At 46.2% G+C, this 21,171-nt stretch overlaps 1 protein-coding gene across 1 annotated transcript in view; it reads right to left on the reverse strand.

The window, feature by feature from the left end:
• daw1 (dynein assembly factor with WDR repeat domains 1) overlaps nt 1–21,171 on the reverse strand; it is a 65,548-nt gene that overhangs the window by 37,354 nt on the left and 7,023 nt on the right. Inside the window, exons 3-5 of the mRNA XM_078564069.1 lie at nt 13,071–13,215; nt 7,651–7,709; nt 3,988–4,110 (exon numbers count right to left, since the gene is read on the reverse strand). Coding sequence (XP_078420195.1) covers nt 3,988–4,110; nt 7,651–7,709; nt 13,071–13,215 — 327 coding nt within the window. The remainder of the gene's footprint in view (nt 1–3,987; nt 4,111–7,650; nt 7,710–13,070; nt 13,216–21,171) is intronic.

Here is a 21,171-nt window from a genome sequence, read left to right on the forward strand (position 1 = left end):
CAACTTCCATTGCAGCACAACCAGAAGCCATCCAATGTCTCAGTCATGTAGTGGAAGCTCACACTGAGGTCATGAGATCCATGTTTGTTGCCCAGCAAGCTCAGTTTGCAGGATCAGACTGCTGCAATCATGGCTGTGAATACCAGTGCTCAAAGGGGCATGCCCCTTTCATTGCATCCAGCAATCTGTGCTTCAGTAAATCATGAGAACTGCTGAGGCACCAATCCTAGGCAGTACCCATGGCTCTGTGGAGCAAAAACCACTGTCCTCTCACAGGCTGACAGCATTCATGCTCCCATCACTGCTGGTCCCCCAATGCCCTTACTGTTCCCTTCCGCCAACCTGCCCAGACTGCAGCTACCTATGCTTGAGGTGGTGCTGTGCAGAACCAGGCCCTCAAGACAGAGAGCTACTAAAGGGCATCCTACACAGCCATCAACAACAATCTCCCAACTGAAAGTCTGCAGTTTCCGCCAGAATGCTGCAGCCACTGAGGTAGCACTGCAATTGGAACACTAGGCCAGGCATAAAAACCTGCAAGACAAGCACTAAGGGAATACATATGGGTGGACAGTTCGGTTTAATATGTATCATTGGATAAAGATGTTGAAGATAGTTATCTTGTGGCTTCTTTTATTTCAGGATTTTGGCCAAATGGACCATGTAATGTCCTGTAACAAAGGGATGGGAAGGTGGGGAATTGTGGAGCAGTGGTGATGTGAGAAGAGGTTTTAGGAGAACGGGAGCCTGAGTAGCCAGTCACAGACAGTCACAACACCAGAGGTGCCGCTTCCCTTGTGAATCCAAAAACTTTTCCAAACTCCTCCAATAACACTGAACACTGTACTTCCACTCATTTTTTGCAGCAAAGGAAAAGTCAAACCTCACCTTACCTGGTGATTTCTTCAGATAGCACTAATGGGTGATTCTTTGTGCATTTTATTTTTATTCATTCACAGGGTGCGGGCTTCGCTCACTGGGCCAGCATTTATTATCCATCCCTAGTTGCCCTTGAGAAGGTGGTGGTGAGGTGCCTTCTTGAACTACTGCAGTCCATATGGTGTAGGTACACCCACAGTGCTGTTAGGAAGGGAGTACCAGGATTTTGACCCAGCAACAGTGAAGGAACGGCGATATATTTCCAAGTCAGGATGGTGAGTGACTTGGAGGGGAACTTCAAGGTGGTGGTGTTCCCATCTATCTGCTGCCCTTGTCCTTCTAGGTGGTAGTGGCCGTGGGTGCTGTCTAAGGAGCCTTGCTGAATTCCTGCAGTGCATCTTGTAGATGGTGCACACTGCTGCTACTGTGCTTCGGTGGTGGAGGGAGTGAATGTTTGTGGATGTGGTGCCAATCAAGCGGACTGCTTTGTACTGGACAGTGTCCATCTTCTTAAGTGTTGTAGGAGCTGCACTCATCCAAGAAAGTGGGGAGCATTCCATCACATTTCTGACTTGCGCCTTGTAGATGGTGCACAGGCTTTGGGGAGTCAGGAGGCGGGTTACTCGTCGCACAATTCCTACCCTCTGACCTGCTCTTGTAGCCACAGCATTTATATGACTAGTCCAGTTCGGTTTCTGGTCAATGGTAGCCCCTAGGATGTTGATTGTGGGCGATTCAGTGAAGGTAATGCCATTGAACATCAAGAGGCGATGCTTGGGTCCTGTCTTGCTGGAGGTGGTCATTGTCTGACACTTCTGTGGCGCAAATGTTACTTGCCACTTGTCAGCCCAAGCCTGGATATTGTCCAGGTCTTGCTGCATTTGGGCATGGACTGCTTCAGCATCTGAGGAGTCACAAATGGTGCTGAACATCATGCAATCATCAGCGAACATCCCCACTTCTGACCTTATGATGGAAAGAAGGTCATTGATGAAGCAGCTGAAGATGGTTGGGCCTAGGACACTACTCTGAGGAACTCCTGCAGTGGTGTCCTGGAGCTGAGATGACTGACCTCCAACAAACACAACCATCTTCCTTTGTGCTAGGCATGACTCCAACCAGTGGAGAGTTTTCCCCAATTCCCATTGACTCCAGTTTTGCTAGGGCTCCTTGATGCCACACTCAGTTAAATGCTGTCTTGATGTCAAGGGCAGTCATTCTCACCTCACGAGTTCAGCTCTTTTGTCCATGTTTGAACCAAGGATGTAACGAGGTCAGGAGCTGGGTAGCTCTGGCGGAAACCAAACTGGGCATCAGTGAGCAGGTTATTGCTGAGCAAGTGTCGCTTGATAGCACTGTTGATGACCCCTTCCATTGCTTTACTGATGATCAAGAGTAGACTGATGGGGCGGTAATTGGCCAGGTTGGATTTGTCCTGCTTTTTGTGTACAGGACATACCTGGGCAATTTTCCACATAGCCGGGTAGGTGCCAGTGTTGTAGCTGTACTGGAACAGCTTGGCTAGGGGTGTGGCAAGTTCTGGAGCACAAGTCTTCAGTACTATTGTCAGAATGTTGTCATCAGCTGAGGGAGGGCGGTACGTGGTAATCAGCAGGAGGTTTCCTTGCCCATGTTTGACCTGATGCCATGAGACTCCCAGGGCAACTCGCTCCACAGTGTATACCACTGTGCTGCCACTTCTGCTGGGTCTGTCCTGCCGGTGGGACAGGACAGATCCAGGGATGTTTGGCGGTGTCTGGGACATTATCTGTAAGGTATGACTCCAAGAGGGTGGCTATGTCAGGCTGTTGCTTGGCTAGTCTGTGAGACAGCCCTCCAAATTTTTGGCACTAGCCCCCAGATGTTAGTAAGAAGAACTTGCAGGGTCAACTTTCCGTTGTCGTTTCCAGTGCCTAGGTCAAAGCCAGTGCCTAGGTCAATGCCAGGTGGTCCGTCCAGTCTCATTCCTTTTTTGTGCCTGTAACCGTTTGTAACGGTTTCAGAGGGCACTTAAGAGTCAACCACATTGCTGTGGGTCTGGAGTCATGTAGGCCAGGCCAGGTAAGGACAACAGATTTCCTCCCCTAAAGGACATTAGTGAACTAGATGGGTTTTTACAACAATTGACAATGGTTTCATGGTCATCATTGGGCTTTTAATTTCAGATTTTTACTGAATTCAAATTCCACCATCTGCCATGGTGGGATTCGAACCCCTGTCCCCAGAGCATTACCCCTGGTAATTATTCAGGAACAATACTACTATGCCATCGCCTCCCCAGTTGAATGCTGCAAGTGATTAGGAGGGGGCGTTAACAGGACCTGTGAGGTCCAAAATGGTAGCTTGTGCACCAAATCAGCATGAGGCAATGTTTTACTTAACGATCTGCCCACTTTTCATGCTTCCAGTAAACTAGGAGCCTTACAATCATGGCACAGCGCCTTGGCTAGAAGCCACCATTTAATGAGCTCTAGGTTTCTGTAGTATCTGCACTATTTTGCAGCTTCTAATTTCAAACTACACATTTTATTTGCTGTTGTAGTGGAATTTTGGGGAAAGGCACTTGTTATGCAAGGAATTCTGCAACATTCATTTGAGCAATGGAGAGGAGATGGGAGGCCTTGCTACCCGAAATCCTTGAAGTTATATTATGTGAACATTGGCTATATGAACAGGTACTTAATTTATTTGCAATTTTTGCATTTGTTACTTTAATGGAAGCATTATCATGTTTAAGATAATTGCATATAAATGCATCCAGCATTCATACGCTAATATTTACATTCTATAATTACAAGTACCTAACTTGAGGAAGGGTTAGACATTAAAATTGAAGGGAATTTAAAAATGTGCACTACACAATATATTATTGTAATTGCATATTTTAACATTTGTAACAGTCCAATTTTGTAAAAACTTTGCAAGTAAAGCAATTACCAAAATTGACTCTCTGGCATCTGCTGATTGGATTATATATATAATTTCAGGTGTCCAGGTGTGCAGTTTTTTATATTGTGACCATAATTTCTAACAAAGCTAAAACAAGGAAATCACTATCACAGTTTTTTTGACAAATATCAGCAACCAACATGCAATTCCATTTCTCACCCGTAAGGATTGTTGAATGCAATAGCATAGACCACATTCCTATGTCCCTCGAGTGTATGCAGCTCTTCTCCTGATGCAGTATCCCATACTTTGCAAGTCCTATCATAACTTCCTGTAATAAAGCTAACATGTGCAAAGTGAATATTAATCTCAACAAAACATAATTGTTTACTAAAAGAACAGAGAAATACTTAGAAATCCATAGAAGTTATAAAACAGAGACAGGCTTTCCAGCCCAACCAGTAAGCATCAGTAAACATTTAAGCACCTGCTTCTCATACTCCTTCAACCACCTATTCAATCTGATTTTAAACAATGACATAGGTTCTGGCCTAATCGTTAATCATGGTAGCGAATGCCATGCCATGAACTCTGTAAAAAGATATCTTTTTTTTTGCTTTTGTTATATTCATTCACGGGATGTGGGCTTCGCTGGTTGGACCAGCATTTATTGCTCACCCCTAGTTGCCCTTGGGAAGGTAGTGGTGAGCTGCCTTCTTGAAACGCTGCAGTCCATATGTTGTAGGTGCACCCACAGTGCTGTTAGGAACGAAGTTCCAGGATTTTGACCCAGCGACAGTGAAGAAACGACGGTGTATTTCCAAGTCAGGATAGTGAGTGACTTGGAGGGGAACTTCAAGGTGGTGGTAGTCCCATGTGTCTGCTACCCTTGTCCTTTTAGGTGGTAGCGGTCGTGGATTTGGAAGGTGCTGTTGAAGGGGCCGTGGTGAATTCCTATAGTGCATCTTGTAGCACACTGCTGCTACTGTGCGTCGGTGGTGGAGGGAGTGAATGTCTGTGGTTGTGGTGCCAATCAAGTGGGCTGCTTTGTCCTGGACAGTGTCAAGCTTCTTGAGTGTTGTGAAAGTTGCACTCATCCAGGCAAGTGGGGAATATTCCATCACACTCCTGACTTGTGCCTTGTATATGGTGGATAGGCTTTGGGGAGTCATGAGGTAAGTTACTCGTCGCAGAATTCCTAGCCTCTAACCTGCTCTTGTAGCCGGTGTTTATATGGCTAGTCCAGGTCATTTTCGCAGCCCCCCCCCACCCCCCTCCCCGGATGTTGATAGTGGGGGATTCAGTGATGGTAATGCCATTGAATGTCAAGGGGCGATGGTTCGGTACTCTCTTGTTGGAGATGGTCATTGCCTGTCACTTGTGTGGCGTGCAAATGTTACTTACCACTTGTCAGCCCAAGCCTGGATATTGTCCAGGTCTTGTCCTCTGCTGTAAGTCTCTTTCATTTAGTTCTGTATCCAAGGTCCCCTGTTCTTGACCCTTCAACTACCAGAAACAGCCTTTTATGTACTCTGAAAATTCATTTAATCGTTTTTAACAATTCTATTATACTTCTCCCAAATCTGTATTTAAATCAAGGAGAGGGGCATTCCTTTATATTTGTATTTCCTCAATCTTAATGAATCTGCATTGTATGCTTTAACGCCTCAATATCCCCCTAGAGTGTGGACACCAATATTCTACACAGTAATAAACTGAGGCCTTATTAAAGTTTTATAGAGGTTCTTCATTACTTGTAGCTTTTATAGTTTATATTTTGTGACAAAACTTAGAATTCGAATAGCATTTTTATTGCCTTATCAACCATAAGGGAAACATTTTAAATACAGTCTATTTACTGCATCCTTATCTTTTAGGCATGTTCAGAATTAATATAAATAAATATAAAGCTACCAGTCATCGCCAGGATTGATCTTTCATTATCTTTTGTACCAAAAGCATCACTGAAAAGATCATCCATTCAGATGGTGTCCATTTGGGATTTTTAGCAAAATATCTAGGTTTATGAAATCTGCTTCCATTTGTAATTACGCACCAGTTGAAATGTGTTAATTAATAATTCTTCCTTTAAGCATACACACAAGTGTTGATTGCTATTGTCCCAATTTAACATTCATGTGGGCTGAGAGCTCACTTATTTTATCTGATTTCCTACAAAATGATGCAACCAGGTTGTTCACAGACCTTATCCAATTGTTTGCTCTGGTTTTCTAATCTGTCCAACTTCCAAGAAATGTAAAAATCATTAAGTTTGTATAGTTTAAAGTGGAATTTGATAAACAGAACTCAGTGGTGCCCTGTGAAACATTCATTCTCTTTCCATTGTAAACCTGTCTAACTCAATTTGAACTCAGTTTGAAATTATCCAAATGACTCACAGAAAGATAAAATGAACTTTCACAGCCTGGCATTTAATTTCCATTGTTTCTAGGAACATTAATGCTTAATTCTAATTATCTGTTTGCAACATGGACTGAACTATTAAAATTTATTATGGTCAGCTTCACTTGTGGTAGCACTCTCACCCAAGTCAGAAGTTTGTGGAATTAAGCCTGACTCCAGAGCTTAATTAACTAATGACAGTTGACGTAAATGTAAACTCTGATCTCGGCACGCACGACAATGTTAAACTCAAATTCCATTCAAATTCACAATGGCTCTTGCATGTAACTGCAATAATTGGGACACATTAGTTTCTTTCTAAGCACTTTTTTATGTTCTAATAAAAGCTAAATATTCACAGAAACAAAGCAAATTACTAGAGATTCTGGAAATCTAAATTAAAACAGAATCAGTGCTAGAAACACTTGGCAGTCAACATTTGTGGAGGCACTACAGCAACTCATCAAGCCACCTTCGACAGCACCTTTCAAACCCAGAGACCTCTACCACCTAGAAGGACGAGGACAGCAGGTGCATGGGGCACCACCACCTGCAAGTTCCCCTCCAAATCACACATCATCCTGACTTGGAAATATATCACTATTCCAACACTGTCACTGGGTCAAATTCCTGGAACTCTCTTCCTAGCAGCACTGTGGGTATACCTACACCACTTGGACTGCAGAGGTTCAGGAACGCAGCTCACCACCAACTTCTCAAGGGCAATCAGGGATGGGCAGCAAATGCTGGCCTAGTAATTTTCCCAAGGCTCAGCTCACCCGGGAGAAGAACAGCAAGAACTGCTGTCACAAGAAGGCAAGTGCTTTTTACAGCAGTCCTCGTGAGCCAGGGGAAGCAAGGCTGCTCCTCACAGCCAGTCAAGGAAGCCTTCCATCGCAGCTCTACCGATCGGTGCCTATCTCTCCACACTGCCACGATCACCGACTTCACACCATACTTCACTCAGTCCCAATCACTCACTCCTCTCTCCTATGATGGTCTCTTTCTCTCTCCACCTCCCTCTCCCAAACCTTGATCTCTCACTCCCAATAGTTGGCAACTGACTGCAAAGGTCCCTGTGGCCTCTTATCATTGGTTTTCCTGTCTGGCAGCCTGTCAGTCAATCAATTTGTCTGGCAACCAGCCAGAAAACATAAAAGAAAATTATAATGAGGTCCTGTTTTTGAATTAAACAGAATCTTTGTATCCACTGCCTTGCCGAGTTACCCCTGCTTTATCACAATCCCCCGCAAATATCTCGGCCAACGTTTCAAGTTGATGGCCTTTCATCAGAACACCACTGGATGGTCAGTAAATCTGTCCACATAAAAAAAAGTTACATCGAACTTTTCGGACAAGGGGTTTAAATTAAAAATGTACCCAGAAGGAAAAAACAGTAAAAATTGGGAAATAAGAGTACTGGTCTGAACTGTATTTTCCTTCTTGGTAGGGTTTCATACAACCAAGTGGAACACTTACTTTGAACCAGACTTGTTGAATGCAACATTTGTCAGTGGTAGTATATGCGCCCGAAGTACCTACATCAACAAGAAAGAATTGTTAGTGAAAAATATCTTTGGTTTTCTTTGTTACAACTTTCAAGTGCAACCACACAAAGAGTAATTCACTTTCATATAACATTGTTTCCTGACTGGGTCAATACTCAACTTTTACTGACATTATATTTACTTTAATGCAACTATTTAAAAAATGGGAATTATGAATTTAATGGAAATAAAATCCAGAGAAAGGTACAACAAGCTGTTGATTCATTATCCCCCTTTTTAAACAATCACACAATGTCAAAAATGCCCTCATTGTGTCAGGTTTAACGCATAATGTGTGCATGGTGTTAGGCAGTGAAATGCCTGCACATTGGTGAAAACGAAAATGGGGTAGAAATTTATCGGCGTATTTACAGTGTGTGACAGAAGCTGGGGCCCCAAAGTTGGGCTTCAGGCACATCTGAATAGTGCCTCTTGAGGCAGCTCACTGGTTACCACTGGACTAATTTTGGCCAGCTGTGACACACCCAAAGTCTCTTAGGTGTTGGCAGGCATGAGAAAGAGGGTTTGATAAGGGCTGGCAGCGGCCCATAATAGTGCATATGGAACCAGAAGGAATGCCGCTGGTCTCCTTCATCTGTTGCTTAGAGGAATACATTGTGAAATGAGTTTGGGCAGTCTCAATCCAGATCCTACAGCTTTTTTCTGCATCTACCTGTGCTAAAGTAAAGTCCTTAAAGTCAATTTATCTTTCAATCAACATCACAAAATTGTTAAAGATGTTTTAAAAGGGTACTAATTACACAATCTGTGATTACAATGCTGTCAAAACAAGTTATTCTAAGATCAGCACCAACATTCTTCACCTTCATGAACTCAAAAATTCACATGAAGAAACCAAAAGAGATTTGCACTGAATTGGCTTTGGTCTCTTACAAATACTCACTGGAAGCTCACGCAAAAATATAACAACTATTAATCAGTAAATGCATCACTCTCAATCAAAGCCATGGAGCAAAAACACGAAGAGAGCTTCCTTTTCCTATGTTATCCCAGCAAATTTACAATTACAGAAGAATCATACAAGTTAGGCTATCACTGAAGCTAATTAACAAAATTTTAAAAATAAAACAAACTTGGGACACTTGTAAACATGAGCACTTTCAAATAGGCAGCTGAACTTTTAGTACTGCAGAATGGTCTCACTTAAAGTTAATAATATTCTTGTGAGAGGAAAAAAGAGACTGTCCTACAGTGATAGAGTGCTTAAAGTGCAGCCATGGTGCTGGTTACATTTGATTGTATTGATACACAGGTTAATGCAATTAAAGCAAGGGCAGAATCATCCCAGATTTGCACAAATTGCGGTAGCGGGCAAGAAAAAAGCCACTTTACCCACTGGCTGCAATTACGGGTTTTCGCGCCACTATCGTCCCCTTCCCAGCGCATTCTGCCTCATTAATAACACATTCATGGGAAACACACTGGATCGCTGGCAGGCAGGTTCGGATTTCCCGCCACCCATGACTTCAGCGCTCCCTCGCTCCAAATGCCATATTTAAGGCGCACCAGAGGGCAGCCTACTTCATGTCCACAGACCAGGACTACTTCAGGCAACAGATGATCCCGAAAGCAAAGAAGGTGGCAGCCCCCAAACTTAGTGACTTCTCTCTGGTGCACCTGCTGGACACAGCGAAAGGCCATCACGATGTCCTCTACCCCCACTCTGGCCGCGGGAGTCCACCACAGTCACCAATCCAGCCTGGGAGGCGGTGGCAGTAGCAGGCAACACCACCAGAGCACAGAGGCGGACAGCCATCTAATTCAGGAAGGGGATGAATGACCTTACCTGTTCTGCCAGGTTAAGTCAACCACCTCATTACTCTCAAATCACACACTCGCAAACTCGCCAAATCCACAGGGATCTCACGCCTCAAGGGACAACAACACTAGCTCTCACACACACCCTCATCAGGTTCAAATCCTCACAAGCTCATGTCTTTATCCTGTCCATGTCTCCGCTCACCAATGCTTCCTGCTCACACTCTCTTGATCTGTTTCCATGCAGGAGAAGCTGGCTCACAACAGCAGGGAGAGTTCCCAGACCGGGGTGGAGTGACCCATATTGGTCCTTCACTCACTTTGAGAAGCATGCCATCGCGTTGACCGGTGAGGACACGGACCGTGCCTGCGGTGACGGTGAAGTCGGTGGCGAACACCCAGGTGAGGTTGCTGCACCACATCATCCCTCCCTCAACACCACTGTAAGTGCTCTCTCTCTCCTGCTTTTGGCTTTGCTGTCATGCACTAATTATCTCTACTTTGATTCATAGGGGAGCTCTGCCAAGTGACCAATGCCCTCAGCCAGGAAGTCCCTCAGCTCCATCCAGGTCCTCACCTCCAGCCAAGAGGACACCTCCTCCATTGAAGAGCTGGAAATAAGCAGCCTGGAAGACCCGTCACAGCGCTTACCCACACCCACCACCAGTGCAGAGATACACACTTCGATGGGACCTAGATCTAGAGCAGGCTTGGGTTCACAATCTGGTGGTCACCGCACAGACAAGCGTCCAAATCAGGAGGAGGCAAGTTCAGCCGAGCTCCCCGGCACTCAGAGGACTGCTGGGGAAGAGGCATCTGTGAATTCAAGTCAGATGACAAGCCTCTGGATTTGGCCTTCCAACCCATCGTGGAGAGTCAGCAGAAGGCAGGAGAACATAACACAGAGCTGCTGGAAGCCTTCAACAGAGTGGCACGCAAGTCGAGGAGTGCGTTGCCTATTCTTTGATGAAGTGGTGCCCACATGCTTGTGCATGGAGGTCTCCATGGGAAGGATGGTGGACGCCATGAAGACACTAGTACAGTAGAATGCGGAGATGCGTGCTGACCTGCACTCCATCGCGGTCGCCATGGATGAGTTCTTGCAGTGGCAAGATGAGTAGGAAACAGGGCACCTCGACATCCCTCCAGGTGCTCCTCCCCTCAAGGAGTCAGGCCAAGGCCCTCAGGCACCCGAAGGAAGGAAGGGAGAGGCAGCTAGACACCCCTGGATCATCCACTCAGGAATCTCAGAGGCTGTCCTCTCCCTCCGATTTCCCTTTGCCTGTCACCGCAGAGGGAGCATCTTGCCCACTGGTGGACAGCCAAAGCAAGCCAGGACCCTCCAGGCCTCAGCTCTCCAGAGGATACACGCTGAAGTCACCAGAGCCAACAGGGCCAACCATTGCACAGGCTGTCTCCAGCCCTGCTATGAATGTCAGGGCGGCACCTAGAAATAGTAGTAGGCCCAGAAGAGTTAAGAAATTCTGATCACAAGTTGGTTGCACAAGTGAACACATTTTATCACTTTATAATCTGAAAGTATATTCACTTCCACTCAAAAATGTGTAAAATTGTCTTTCAGCTTCATTGACAGGCTTCATGGGTCCTCCCACTCTAGCCCCGCTATTAGCAGTTCAGCTGCACGCAGTTGGACTGTGAGTGATTCTAGAGGGAGAAGTGTGGCAGGGCCTTTCAGAGCCTCGTGCAAGCACTCTCCCATGCACACAGAACCTTTATCCATCACACTCATCTTACTGTCCTGAGCATTTTCAATGCTGCCTGCTGGGGTTCTCTTTCAGATGCCCATCTGAGCTGACCCTGCATCTCTTCCTACCACTGATTGCACTCCCATGTAGCACCTTTGCCGTCCAACACGAGGCTCTGCTCACTTTTGATTTTGACAACAATGGTCGTAGTGGAGTATTGGATCAATTCCCCTGTTCTTTCCCCTCCCCTGACCCATGACCTTTCCCCCATCTCTGTCGACCCCCTGGCATCACCTTCCATCTTCCCACCGTCATCTAACAACCCGAACCCTTGCCGTTCCAGGATGTCCACGTGAACATGCACGTTCCCTACCTTGCTGAGAATCCCAGCCCCATCCACATTGACCTCTCCGACAGTCCGTGTCTGTCTCTGAATCCCCACCAAACACCTTTGCCGTCCCTTCTACTGCTCTAACAATGCACCCTCACCCTCCCACCCTACCGGCCTCTCTCACACTCACCATTCCCTCCAAACCACAACCACCCTTAGTTGTTCCCCGAGAGGTGGTCATTGACTCCACAGATCCCCACCTTGGACGACCCCCCCACTTACTCCCTCCTCCATCCATACTCCCTCCTTCCCCTGGACACCTTCCCCCCCTCCGAACTCCCTCCTACCCCAGGACATCTTCCCCTCTCCGAACTCCTTTGCTTACACCTTCCTCCCTCCCCCCTTACACCTACCTCCCCACGCTGCATTCTCCCCCATTACACCCTCCTCCCAATCTCAACCTCTCCTGACACCTTTGTCACCCCAACACCTTGGCCCCCCATCCCCAGCCTCAGCCTCCCCCCGCTTCCCAGCGCACCTACCTCTCTCAGTCCCACCTACAACTTCCTCTCCTACCCACTCACCAATCCTCCATTGCAGCCCATGGCCAAGATTGTCACGTTCCGAAACAGGCCTGAAGCATCAATGGACACCTCCCACCTTCCGAAAGCTGCTTCGCGGTGGAGCCATGTCCATGAGAATCCACCCAGCATGCGATGCATGTGTTCCTTCAGGGTCCAGTAACTGTAAGGCCTCAGATGTCCACGATCTGAACAAGGCCCCAAAGGTGAGTCCAGGCTTCTGCACATCTCGCTTTGTCCAGACATGCTCTGGGCCAGTATGTTTTCCCGCCAGCATAATGATAAATTGGGCATGGGGGATGATTCTGGTCAGGCCTTACTTTGCATTCCATTACCAGGATGCAAATTGGGTTCACACCGCCCTCCAGCAGGATTCGCGGTCTGCCAGACGCCATCGGATGATCCCGCTATGCTTTTACACCAGTGTGAAACTGATTTCTGTCGAATTGAACCCCCCCCCCACCCCCCCCCACCCCCCCCCACCACCCCCCCACCCCCCCCCACCACCCCCCCACCCCACCCCCACCCCCCCCCCCCCCACCATGGCACCCACCGCCAACAAGACCGGACGATTCCGCCCCTAGTCCTTTAGTAAGGTTTCACTATTATAATCTACTTATGTATATACCCTATGTCTTGTACTTTTGTAAAATTCTCTAATAAATCCTTAATAATGTATAAGCTCGGCCAGAACCATAGCAGGAACTGAATTTTTTTTAAAACGCAGATTCCCAATGCGAAAAAAAACTCATTTACCGAATTGTCTCAATGCACTTGTCCATTTAGCTCAGTTGATACATAAATATTGTATCAAGGAAACCACCATTAGGTGTCATAACATCATAGCTTTTCAACAAATCGATGTCAGTATTTCCTGGCAACTACTGTCCCCTAAAGAGCAATTTGGGTTGGAGCACAACAGAATCTATTTACTGACTTCAAGAAAACTTCTCACCTTAAAAAGATAGAATTTATGGTCATCCTGTTGACCAAGCTTTTCCTGGAGCCTCTGAACCAGCTGTTTCACCTGCTCTGTGCGAGATGCAGTTATGAGTGGTTCAACCTTCTGGATTTCCTCAACCACAGCATCTACATCTGCACTGGATTGATCGTGGTGCAAAAGAAACATACATTTTAATGCCAATAAATCTCAACAATTAAAGATTTTGAGTAATGTAGACAAGAATTGAACAAATTGAAAGATCACTTAAAAAGTTATTGCAAAATTAAAAGATTCTGCCAAGCCAATATTAAATTTTGAGATTCTCAATATTTTAACAAAGGGTTACCAAGCATACCTACAAAATCCAGTGTATTTCATGCATGATTTGCTACCTCTAAATGCATTAGTTTCCATACAAATTCCTTCAGATAAGGAATGTCCACCAAAACTTCATCTGATGCCTTAACGCAAGCTTTTGAAACTGGATCAAGTTTTAAATTCTTGGCCACTGCAGTCTGGATCCATAATATTTAATAAAATGCAAATTATACAAAGGAATTAAGAAATAAAAGCAATATTTGTAAAACTTAAGAATATGACAAAATAATTGATTAACATGGAAAGGTGTTTTCTCTTGAAGAATGATAAGCACAAAAATGCTGTAACAGTACATTTTTAAACCAAGCAAACGAGCAACACTTTGCAGGCATGGACATTATTAAACAAAGGAAATTAGGAGTGCTGACTAAGTTGACACACCATAATCAGGATCAAATAATGCACAGGGAGATCATATCTTTTAACTGACAGATTGGCCCTTATACCCTGCAACATGAATGTGTACGTAAATTGCACGTTGTCTAGCTCTGTTCTTACCTGAAGCTCTCTACTGCTAAAACCATTACACTTCTGCTTTTGTCATCTCCAAACTCTTACCCTAATGCTCTCTGCTGGCCTTCTATCCTCCAAACGTTTCACTTGTCCAAACTCAACTGGCTATGTATCCTACACGAAATCCTGCTTTCTCATCACCTGGTCCTTACTGGCCATGCGCCCTCCCTGTTTCTCAAATAATTCAATTTAAAATTCTGATCAGCAGCAACACACCTGTTATTGAATGTGAATCTTTAAAGGTTCACAACCAATGCTGCATGGCTATCACAAAAGCACCTAAAATATTAGAACGTATTGCTAGGGTCATAAAAAACACTACACTTTTACAAAAGGCAAGATGCTGTGAATGTTAGAAATCTAAAACCTGGATATGCAGATAGAAGAGCAAAACTGGCAGTGTTGGAAAGCCAGCAGGAACCTGCCAATTTCAGCATTTAATTGAAGAAGAATTAGGAGTAGGCCATTTGGCCCATTAAACTTGCTCCACCATTCATCAAGATCATGGCAGATCTGATTGCGGCCTTAACTCTATTTTGCTGCCTGCCTCCCATAACCCTTGACTCTCTTGTCGATCAAAAATCCGTCTACGAATCTGTCAACATGACAGCCTCCGCTGCTCTCTGTGGAACAGAATTCCAAAGTCAAATGACCCTCAGAGAAGATTCCTCCTCATCTCAATCTTAAATGGAAGATGCCTTATTTTTAAACTGTGCCCCCTAGTTCTAGATTCCCGCACAAGAGGAAACATACTCTCAGCATCTAACCTATCAAGCCCCCTCCGAATGGGTCAACAAGGTCACCTCTCATTCTTATAAACTCCAATGACTATAGGCCCAACCTATAAGACAACCCTTTCATCCCAGAAATAAGCCAAGTGAACGTTCGTTAGTGAACAGGAAACTACCAAGCGATTGGGGTGTCTATGATCAACATGTTAAACAGGCAATTACATGCAGATTTAACCCTGGATTTTGTCTTCAGACTGTTAGTGCATGGATTTCCTGACTTCCTGGAACTTGCCAGGTAAAACAAGATGAGAGAACTGTGGGTATTAACATGGGTGAGCAATTGAGAGTCTGGAAAGCCTTTAAACACTGAGATTTGACAACTGCTTCTTTGCCTAAATAAAAATCTTATGCTCACAAGACTTGTTCTGAAAATATTCTTTCACTGCTTTGGAGATGGTTTCCAATACTTTGGAAGTCATTTCTGCTACCTTGGAGTTTTTGCCTTTAATCTGCAAGTCACTGTCAATCTTCACAGTAACAGGGGAAGCACTTATACAGTTCTATCTTGGATCTCCGATGAGGAAAAAGACAAGCAGCACCAGCAACACCAACAGGACCAGGACCAATAGGAGTAATAGTAGCCTTCTCCTCAATCACCTTCTACTCCACAGGACAGAGTATATGAACACAGAGTTCCAGCTCGCAGGAGCAATACGCCAAACACAGGGTATATAGGCAGAGGATTAGTTTTCAGGATGTGAGTCAAGAAGAATGCCTCAATAGGCTCAGAGTTGCTGACATTAGCAGCCTCCAGGAAGAAGACCTCCTGTCAAGTCAACCAGATGGGTGTGCATTGCCAGTGGTGAGTCAAGGTCGCCACAAATCTGAGTTTCTTTGTCTTTGGCTCCTTCCAAAGCTCTGCTGGTGACATCTGGGAACAGAATTTCCCTGCCAGCCCTTTCAGACCGCAGCATGATGTCCAGGGATGTATCTGAAAACTGTGGTACAGCCTTCCTTCATTGCCACTCCATCTGTCAAGATTCTTACCCTAATCGAAAGATGAGGTGCTGTTCCTCAAACTTTACTGAAATAGAAAAATGAAGTCAGAGTGGGATTGGGACATTGAAAAGGCAAATGACCAGAAGTTCGGGTTCTTTATTCCAATTCCACTCAGGTCCCCTTTGTATGAGGATCAATGAGCACATTAATCACTGTATCACTAATGCTTTATGTTCTTGTCCCAAACTGGAAAGTTTCATTGACTTTGCTTCAAATTTCCATCCCCCTCTCACCTCATGATCCATCTCTTCATTTCTGAAGATAAGCTGTCCACTAGTATAGACAACACTGACTCCCACAGTTACATTGATTACACTTCCTCCCACCTCACATCCGGTAAGGACTCTGTTCCATACCCCCACTGTCTCCATCGCATCTGTTCTGATAGGTTCATCTTCCACAAGACCACCTTTTTCCACAACTGAGGGCTGCCCTCCACCATGAGTGAAAGGGCCTTAAAAAATATCTTTTCCAATTCCAGCACTTTGAAGTGTATTGAAGTCAACAGAATTGACTATCATGCAGGTTGTATAATAGGTGTTGGATGCGATACCACCCATCTTGCACAGCTGCTCAAAACAAATTTCCACCCCGTTAACTCTGTTTCTCTCTCCACAAATGCTGCCTGACCTGCTGAGTCTCCAGCTTTTTCTGTTTACATAGCACTATGGTGAAAGACTTTGGTTAGGCCTCATCTGATGCAAAGAAAGATAGTTGTCGCTTTTGGAAGCAAATCATCTCAGCTCCAGTACATCAATGCAGGAGTTTCCCAGGGTAGTATCTTAGGCCCCACCATCTTCAGCTGTTTCCTCAATGACATTCCCTCCATTATTAGGTCAGAAGTGGGGATGTTCACTTATGATTGCAAAATGCTTAGTACCCAATCATGACTTCTTAGGTACTGAAGTAGTCTATTACTACATGCAAGACCTGGGCAACATTCAAGCATGCGCTAATAAGTGGCAAGTAAAATTCATGCCACACAAGTGCCAGCCAATGACCATCTTCAACAAGAGAGAATTGAACCATCTTCCCTTGACATTCAACAGCATTACCATTACTGAATCCCCCACCATCAATATCCTGGGGATTAACATTGACCAGAAATTGAAATGGACCAGCCATATAAATATTGTGGCCAAAAGAGCAGGTCAGAGGCTGGGAATTCTGCAGCAAGTAACTCACTTCCTGGCTCCCCAAAGCCTGTCCACTATCTACAAGGCACAAGTTAGGAGTGTGATGGAATGCTCTCCGCTTGCCTGGATGAGTGTGGCTCCAATAACACTCAAGAAGCTCAACGCCATCCAGGACAAAGCGCTTGACCAATTCCTATCCACTACCTTAAATATTCATACCCTCTACCACTGATGCACTGCAGCAACTCACCAAAGCTCCTTCGACAACACTTTCCAAGCCCGCCACATCTACCGCCTAAAGGAACAAAGGTAGCAGACACTTCCTGCAAGTTTCCCTCCAAACCACATACCATCATGACTTGGAACTAGGTTACCGTTCCTTCACTGCTGCTGGGTTAAAATCCTGGAATTGCCTTCCTCACAGCACTGTAGTTGTCCGTACACCACATGGACTGCAGCTGTTCAAGGCGGCAACTCACCACTAACTTCTCAAAGACGATTACGGATGAGCAACAAATGCTGGCCCTCCCAGTGATGCCCAGATCTCATAAAAGAGTTCTTTGGCACTCGAGTGCCATTTTGCTTCAAAACGCTGCCTACAGAGAATACATCTGGTGTTGGCTGCACCGTTTGCCATTTTGGTGAAATCATTAGCCCGCATGCAGAGAGCATCTATATGCAAAGCAGGCAAATAGCAACTGGTGAGTTCAGAAATTGCAGTGCTTTCTCATTGGCATCAGTAGAGAGAAGGATCATTAGGTTCATACCTAGCTTAAAAAGGTCCTTAATTACCATGATAGGTTTATAGAGCTCTTATCTTTTTATTCTTTTTCCAGAACCCATTGACCTTGAGGAGATTTGATGGCAGTCTTTAAAATAATGGAGTGATGACATTGTGTCCATGTGGATAGCCTATCTGATAGGTTAAGTTAGGGAAAAACAACGATGCAGTGGTTGCTGTCGAGGTTCATCCCGAGCAGTTCTGTGACACAGGACTCTGTGCTCTACGGGCTGTTCCCAGGGACACACACCGAGACAAACATCGACTGCAGCTGGAGGATCATCAACTCGGTGAAAGACGCGCTTTGGTCTGCCCGAAACTTGTTGGTCTTCCAGCACAAAGAGTTGTCCCCGACCGATTGTTGCGGACTGGCACAATCCAAAGTCCAGGACTACGTGCTGAGGGACGCACTAAAGCTTGGGGCAGCTGCCGCAAAGGCGCAATGGGGAAGGGTCGCTGTCTAAGACCTTTCTACCACAGCGCACCGAGAGACTGGGAACTGTTTAGAGCCCCTCGGGCTGTACAGATCAAAATGAAAGGCTGTAAATGATTGTAATATTGTTTGTACTGATGCACCTGGTGATACATTTTGTAAAAGTTTAACCTGGATTGTACCCTTGTAATGTTGTTTTTGAAATGGTTTTGAATGTGATTGAAGATTTTTATGAATAAAGTATATTTTTACAAAAAAAAAACAACCCCTCTTTGAGTCCCTGACACACTGGTGGGAAGCGATCAAGGGAAGCATCAAGAGGTTTTTCATCCTCAAAGGCACCCAGAAAGCTAGAAAGGAACAGAGGGAAATGTCCCGACTCCAGAAAAAGATGCAGAATCTGCTCCGGCTGCAGTCGATGGGGGTCGATGTCAAGGAGGAGCTCCAAGAGGTGAAGGGCCAGCAAGCCTCGCACTTTGCCTCGGAGGCCTCCAAGATCATCTTCCGTTCCAGAGTCCGCTCCGTGGAGCAGGATGAGACGTGCTCACGTTTCTTCTTCCAAAAGGTACACAGAGAGCGTTCTGTGATCAGCAGCCTGAAGGAAGAAGACGGCTCAGTAAAGTCATCACGGTCCGACATTCTGAGGATCAGCAAATCCTTTTATGCCGGATTGTATGACGTGAAGCCCACGGACAGCACGGCCTCCCAGTCCTTCCTGTCCTCTATCACGGAGGTCTTAGACCACAGTACGCGGGAGAGCCTGGACAAACCGCTAACTCCTGATGAACTGACTAAGGCCCTCGAGTCCTTCGAGAAGAGTAAAACTCCCGGAAGCGACGGCTTGCCGGCGGAGTTGTATTCGGCTCTGTGGGACTTGATCGGCCCAGACCTGCTAGGAGTGTACGAGAGTATGCTCCTGGCCGGTAGTATGTCAGAATCCATGAGGAAAGGCATCATCACCCTCATCTACAAGCACAAGGGGGAAAGGGAGGAAATTAGAAATTGGCGACCCATTTCACTGTTGAATGTGGACTATAAGATTCTGTCCAAGGTCATCGCCAACCGGGTCAAATCCGCTCTGGAATTGGTGATTCACCCTGACCAGACCTGCTCTGTGCCAGGCAGGAAGATCTCTGACAGCCTGGCGCTGCTCAGGGATACGATTGCCTATGTACAGGACAGGGGTGTGGATACCTGCCTCATCAGCTTGGATCAGGAGAAGGCCTTTGACAGAACATCGCACACCTACATGGGGGATGTGCTCTCCAAAATGGGGTTTGGGGAGGGAATTAGAAATTGGATCCAACTGCTCTACACTAACATCAGTAGCGCAGTCTCAATCAATGGGTGGGAAACAGATAGCTTTCCGATTAAATCTGGAGTCAGGCAGGGCTGTCCTCTCTCGCCTGTCCTTTTCGTGTGTTGCATAGAACCCTTTGCCGAGTCCATCAGGAAGGATCCGGGCATAAGAGGAGTGACGATCCCAGGCAGTGGAGGCACTCAGGTAAAAGCCTCCCTGTACATGGACGACGTCGCCGTCTTCTGCTCGGATCCGCTGTCGGTGCGCAGACTGATGCACATCTGCGACCAGTTCGAACTGGCCTCGGGAGCCAAGGTAAATCGTGGGAAGAGCGAGGCCATGTTCTTTGGGAACTGAGCTGACCGATCCTTTGTCCCCTTCACTGTCAGGGCTGACGGCCTGAAGGTGCTGGGGATATGGTTCGGAGGGACCGGGGCATGCGTTAGAAACTGGAAGGAGCGAGTGGCTATGGTGAAAAGGAAACTGGGCATGTGGGAGCGACGCTCCCTCTCCATTGCGGGAAAGAACCTGGTCATCAGGTGTGAGGTACTCTCGCTGTTGCTGTACGTGGCGCAGGTCTGGCCCATTCCAGACTCCTGCGCGATGGCGATCACTCGAGCCATCTTCCGCTTTATCTGGAGGTCGAAAATGGATCGTGTCCGCAGGGACGCGATGTACAAGCCTCTAGATAAAGGGGGAAAAAACGTGCCCAACATCGCCCTCATACTGATGGCCACCTTTGTGTGTGGCTGCATCAAGCGGTGCGTAGACCCTCAGTACGCAAACACCAAGTGTCACTACGTGCTGAGGTTCTACCTGTCCCCGGTGTTGCGAAGGATGGGTCTGGCCACGCTGCCGCGGAACGCTCCAAGTAGTTGGACCGTGCCGTACCACCTGTCCCTGGTGGAAAAATTTATGCAGAAAAACACCTTTGACCACAAGTCCATCAGGCAGTGGTCAGCACGTAACGTCCTAGAGGCCCTGAGGGAAAAGGAGAGGGTGGACCCTGTGGGATGGTTCCCCGAGCAGACTGTCAGTCATTTGGCAGAATGCCTCATCGCCAGAACTTTCCAACAAGCACCAAGACGTAGCTTGGCTGGTGGTGAGAAAGGCCCTCCCCGTCAGATCCTTCCTACACGCCAGGAGGCTCACCCCCTCTGCACGTTGCCCTCGAGGTGGCTGTGGTGGGGAAGAGACCGTTGTTCACCTCCTTGTGGATTGTGCCTTTGCAAAGAAAGTCTGGAGAGAGATGCAGTGGTTGCTGTCGAGGTTCATCCCGAGCAGTTCTGTGACACAGGACTCTGTGCTCTACGGGCTGTTCCCAGGGACACACCGAGACAAACATCAACTGCAGCTGGAGGATCATCAACTCGGTGAAAGACGCGCTTTGGTCTGCCCGAAACTTGTTGGTCTTCCAGCACAAAGAGTTGTCCCCGACCGATTGTTGCGGACTGGCACAATCCAAAGTCCAGGACTACGTGCTGAGGGACGCACTAAAGCTTGGGGCAGCTGCCGCAAAGGCGCAATGGGGAAGGGTCGCTGTCTAAGACCTTTCTACCACAGCGCACCGAGAGACTGGGAACTGTTTAGAGCCCCTCGGGCTGTACAGATCAAAATGAAAGGCTGTAAATGATTGTAATATTGTTTGTACTGATGCACCTGGTGATACATTTTGTAAAAGTTTAACCTGGATTGTACCCTTGTAATGTTGTTTTTGAAATGGTTTTGAATGTGATTGAAGATATTTTATGAATAAAGTATATTTTTACAAAAAAAAAACCA

Source organism: Cetorhinus maximus, chromosome 19 (genome assembly GCF_964194155.1).
Source record: "Cetorhinus maximus chromosome 19, sCetMax3.hap1.1, whole genome shotgun sequence".
Taxonomy (NCBI): Eukaryota; Metazoa; Chordata; class Chondrichthyes; order Lamniformes; family Cetorhinidae; genus Cetorhinus; species Cetorhinus maximus.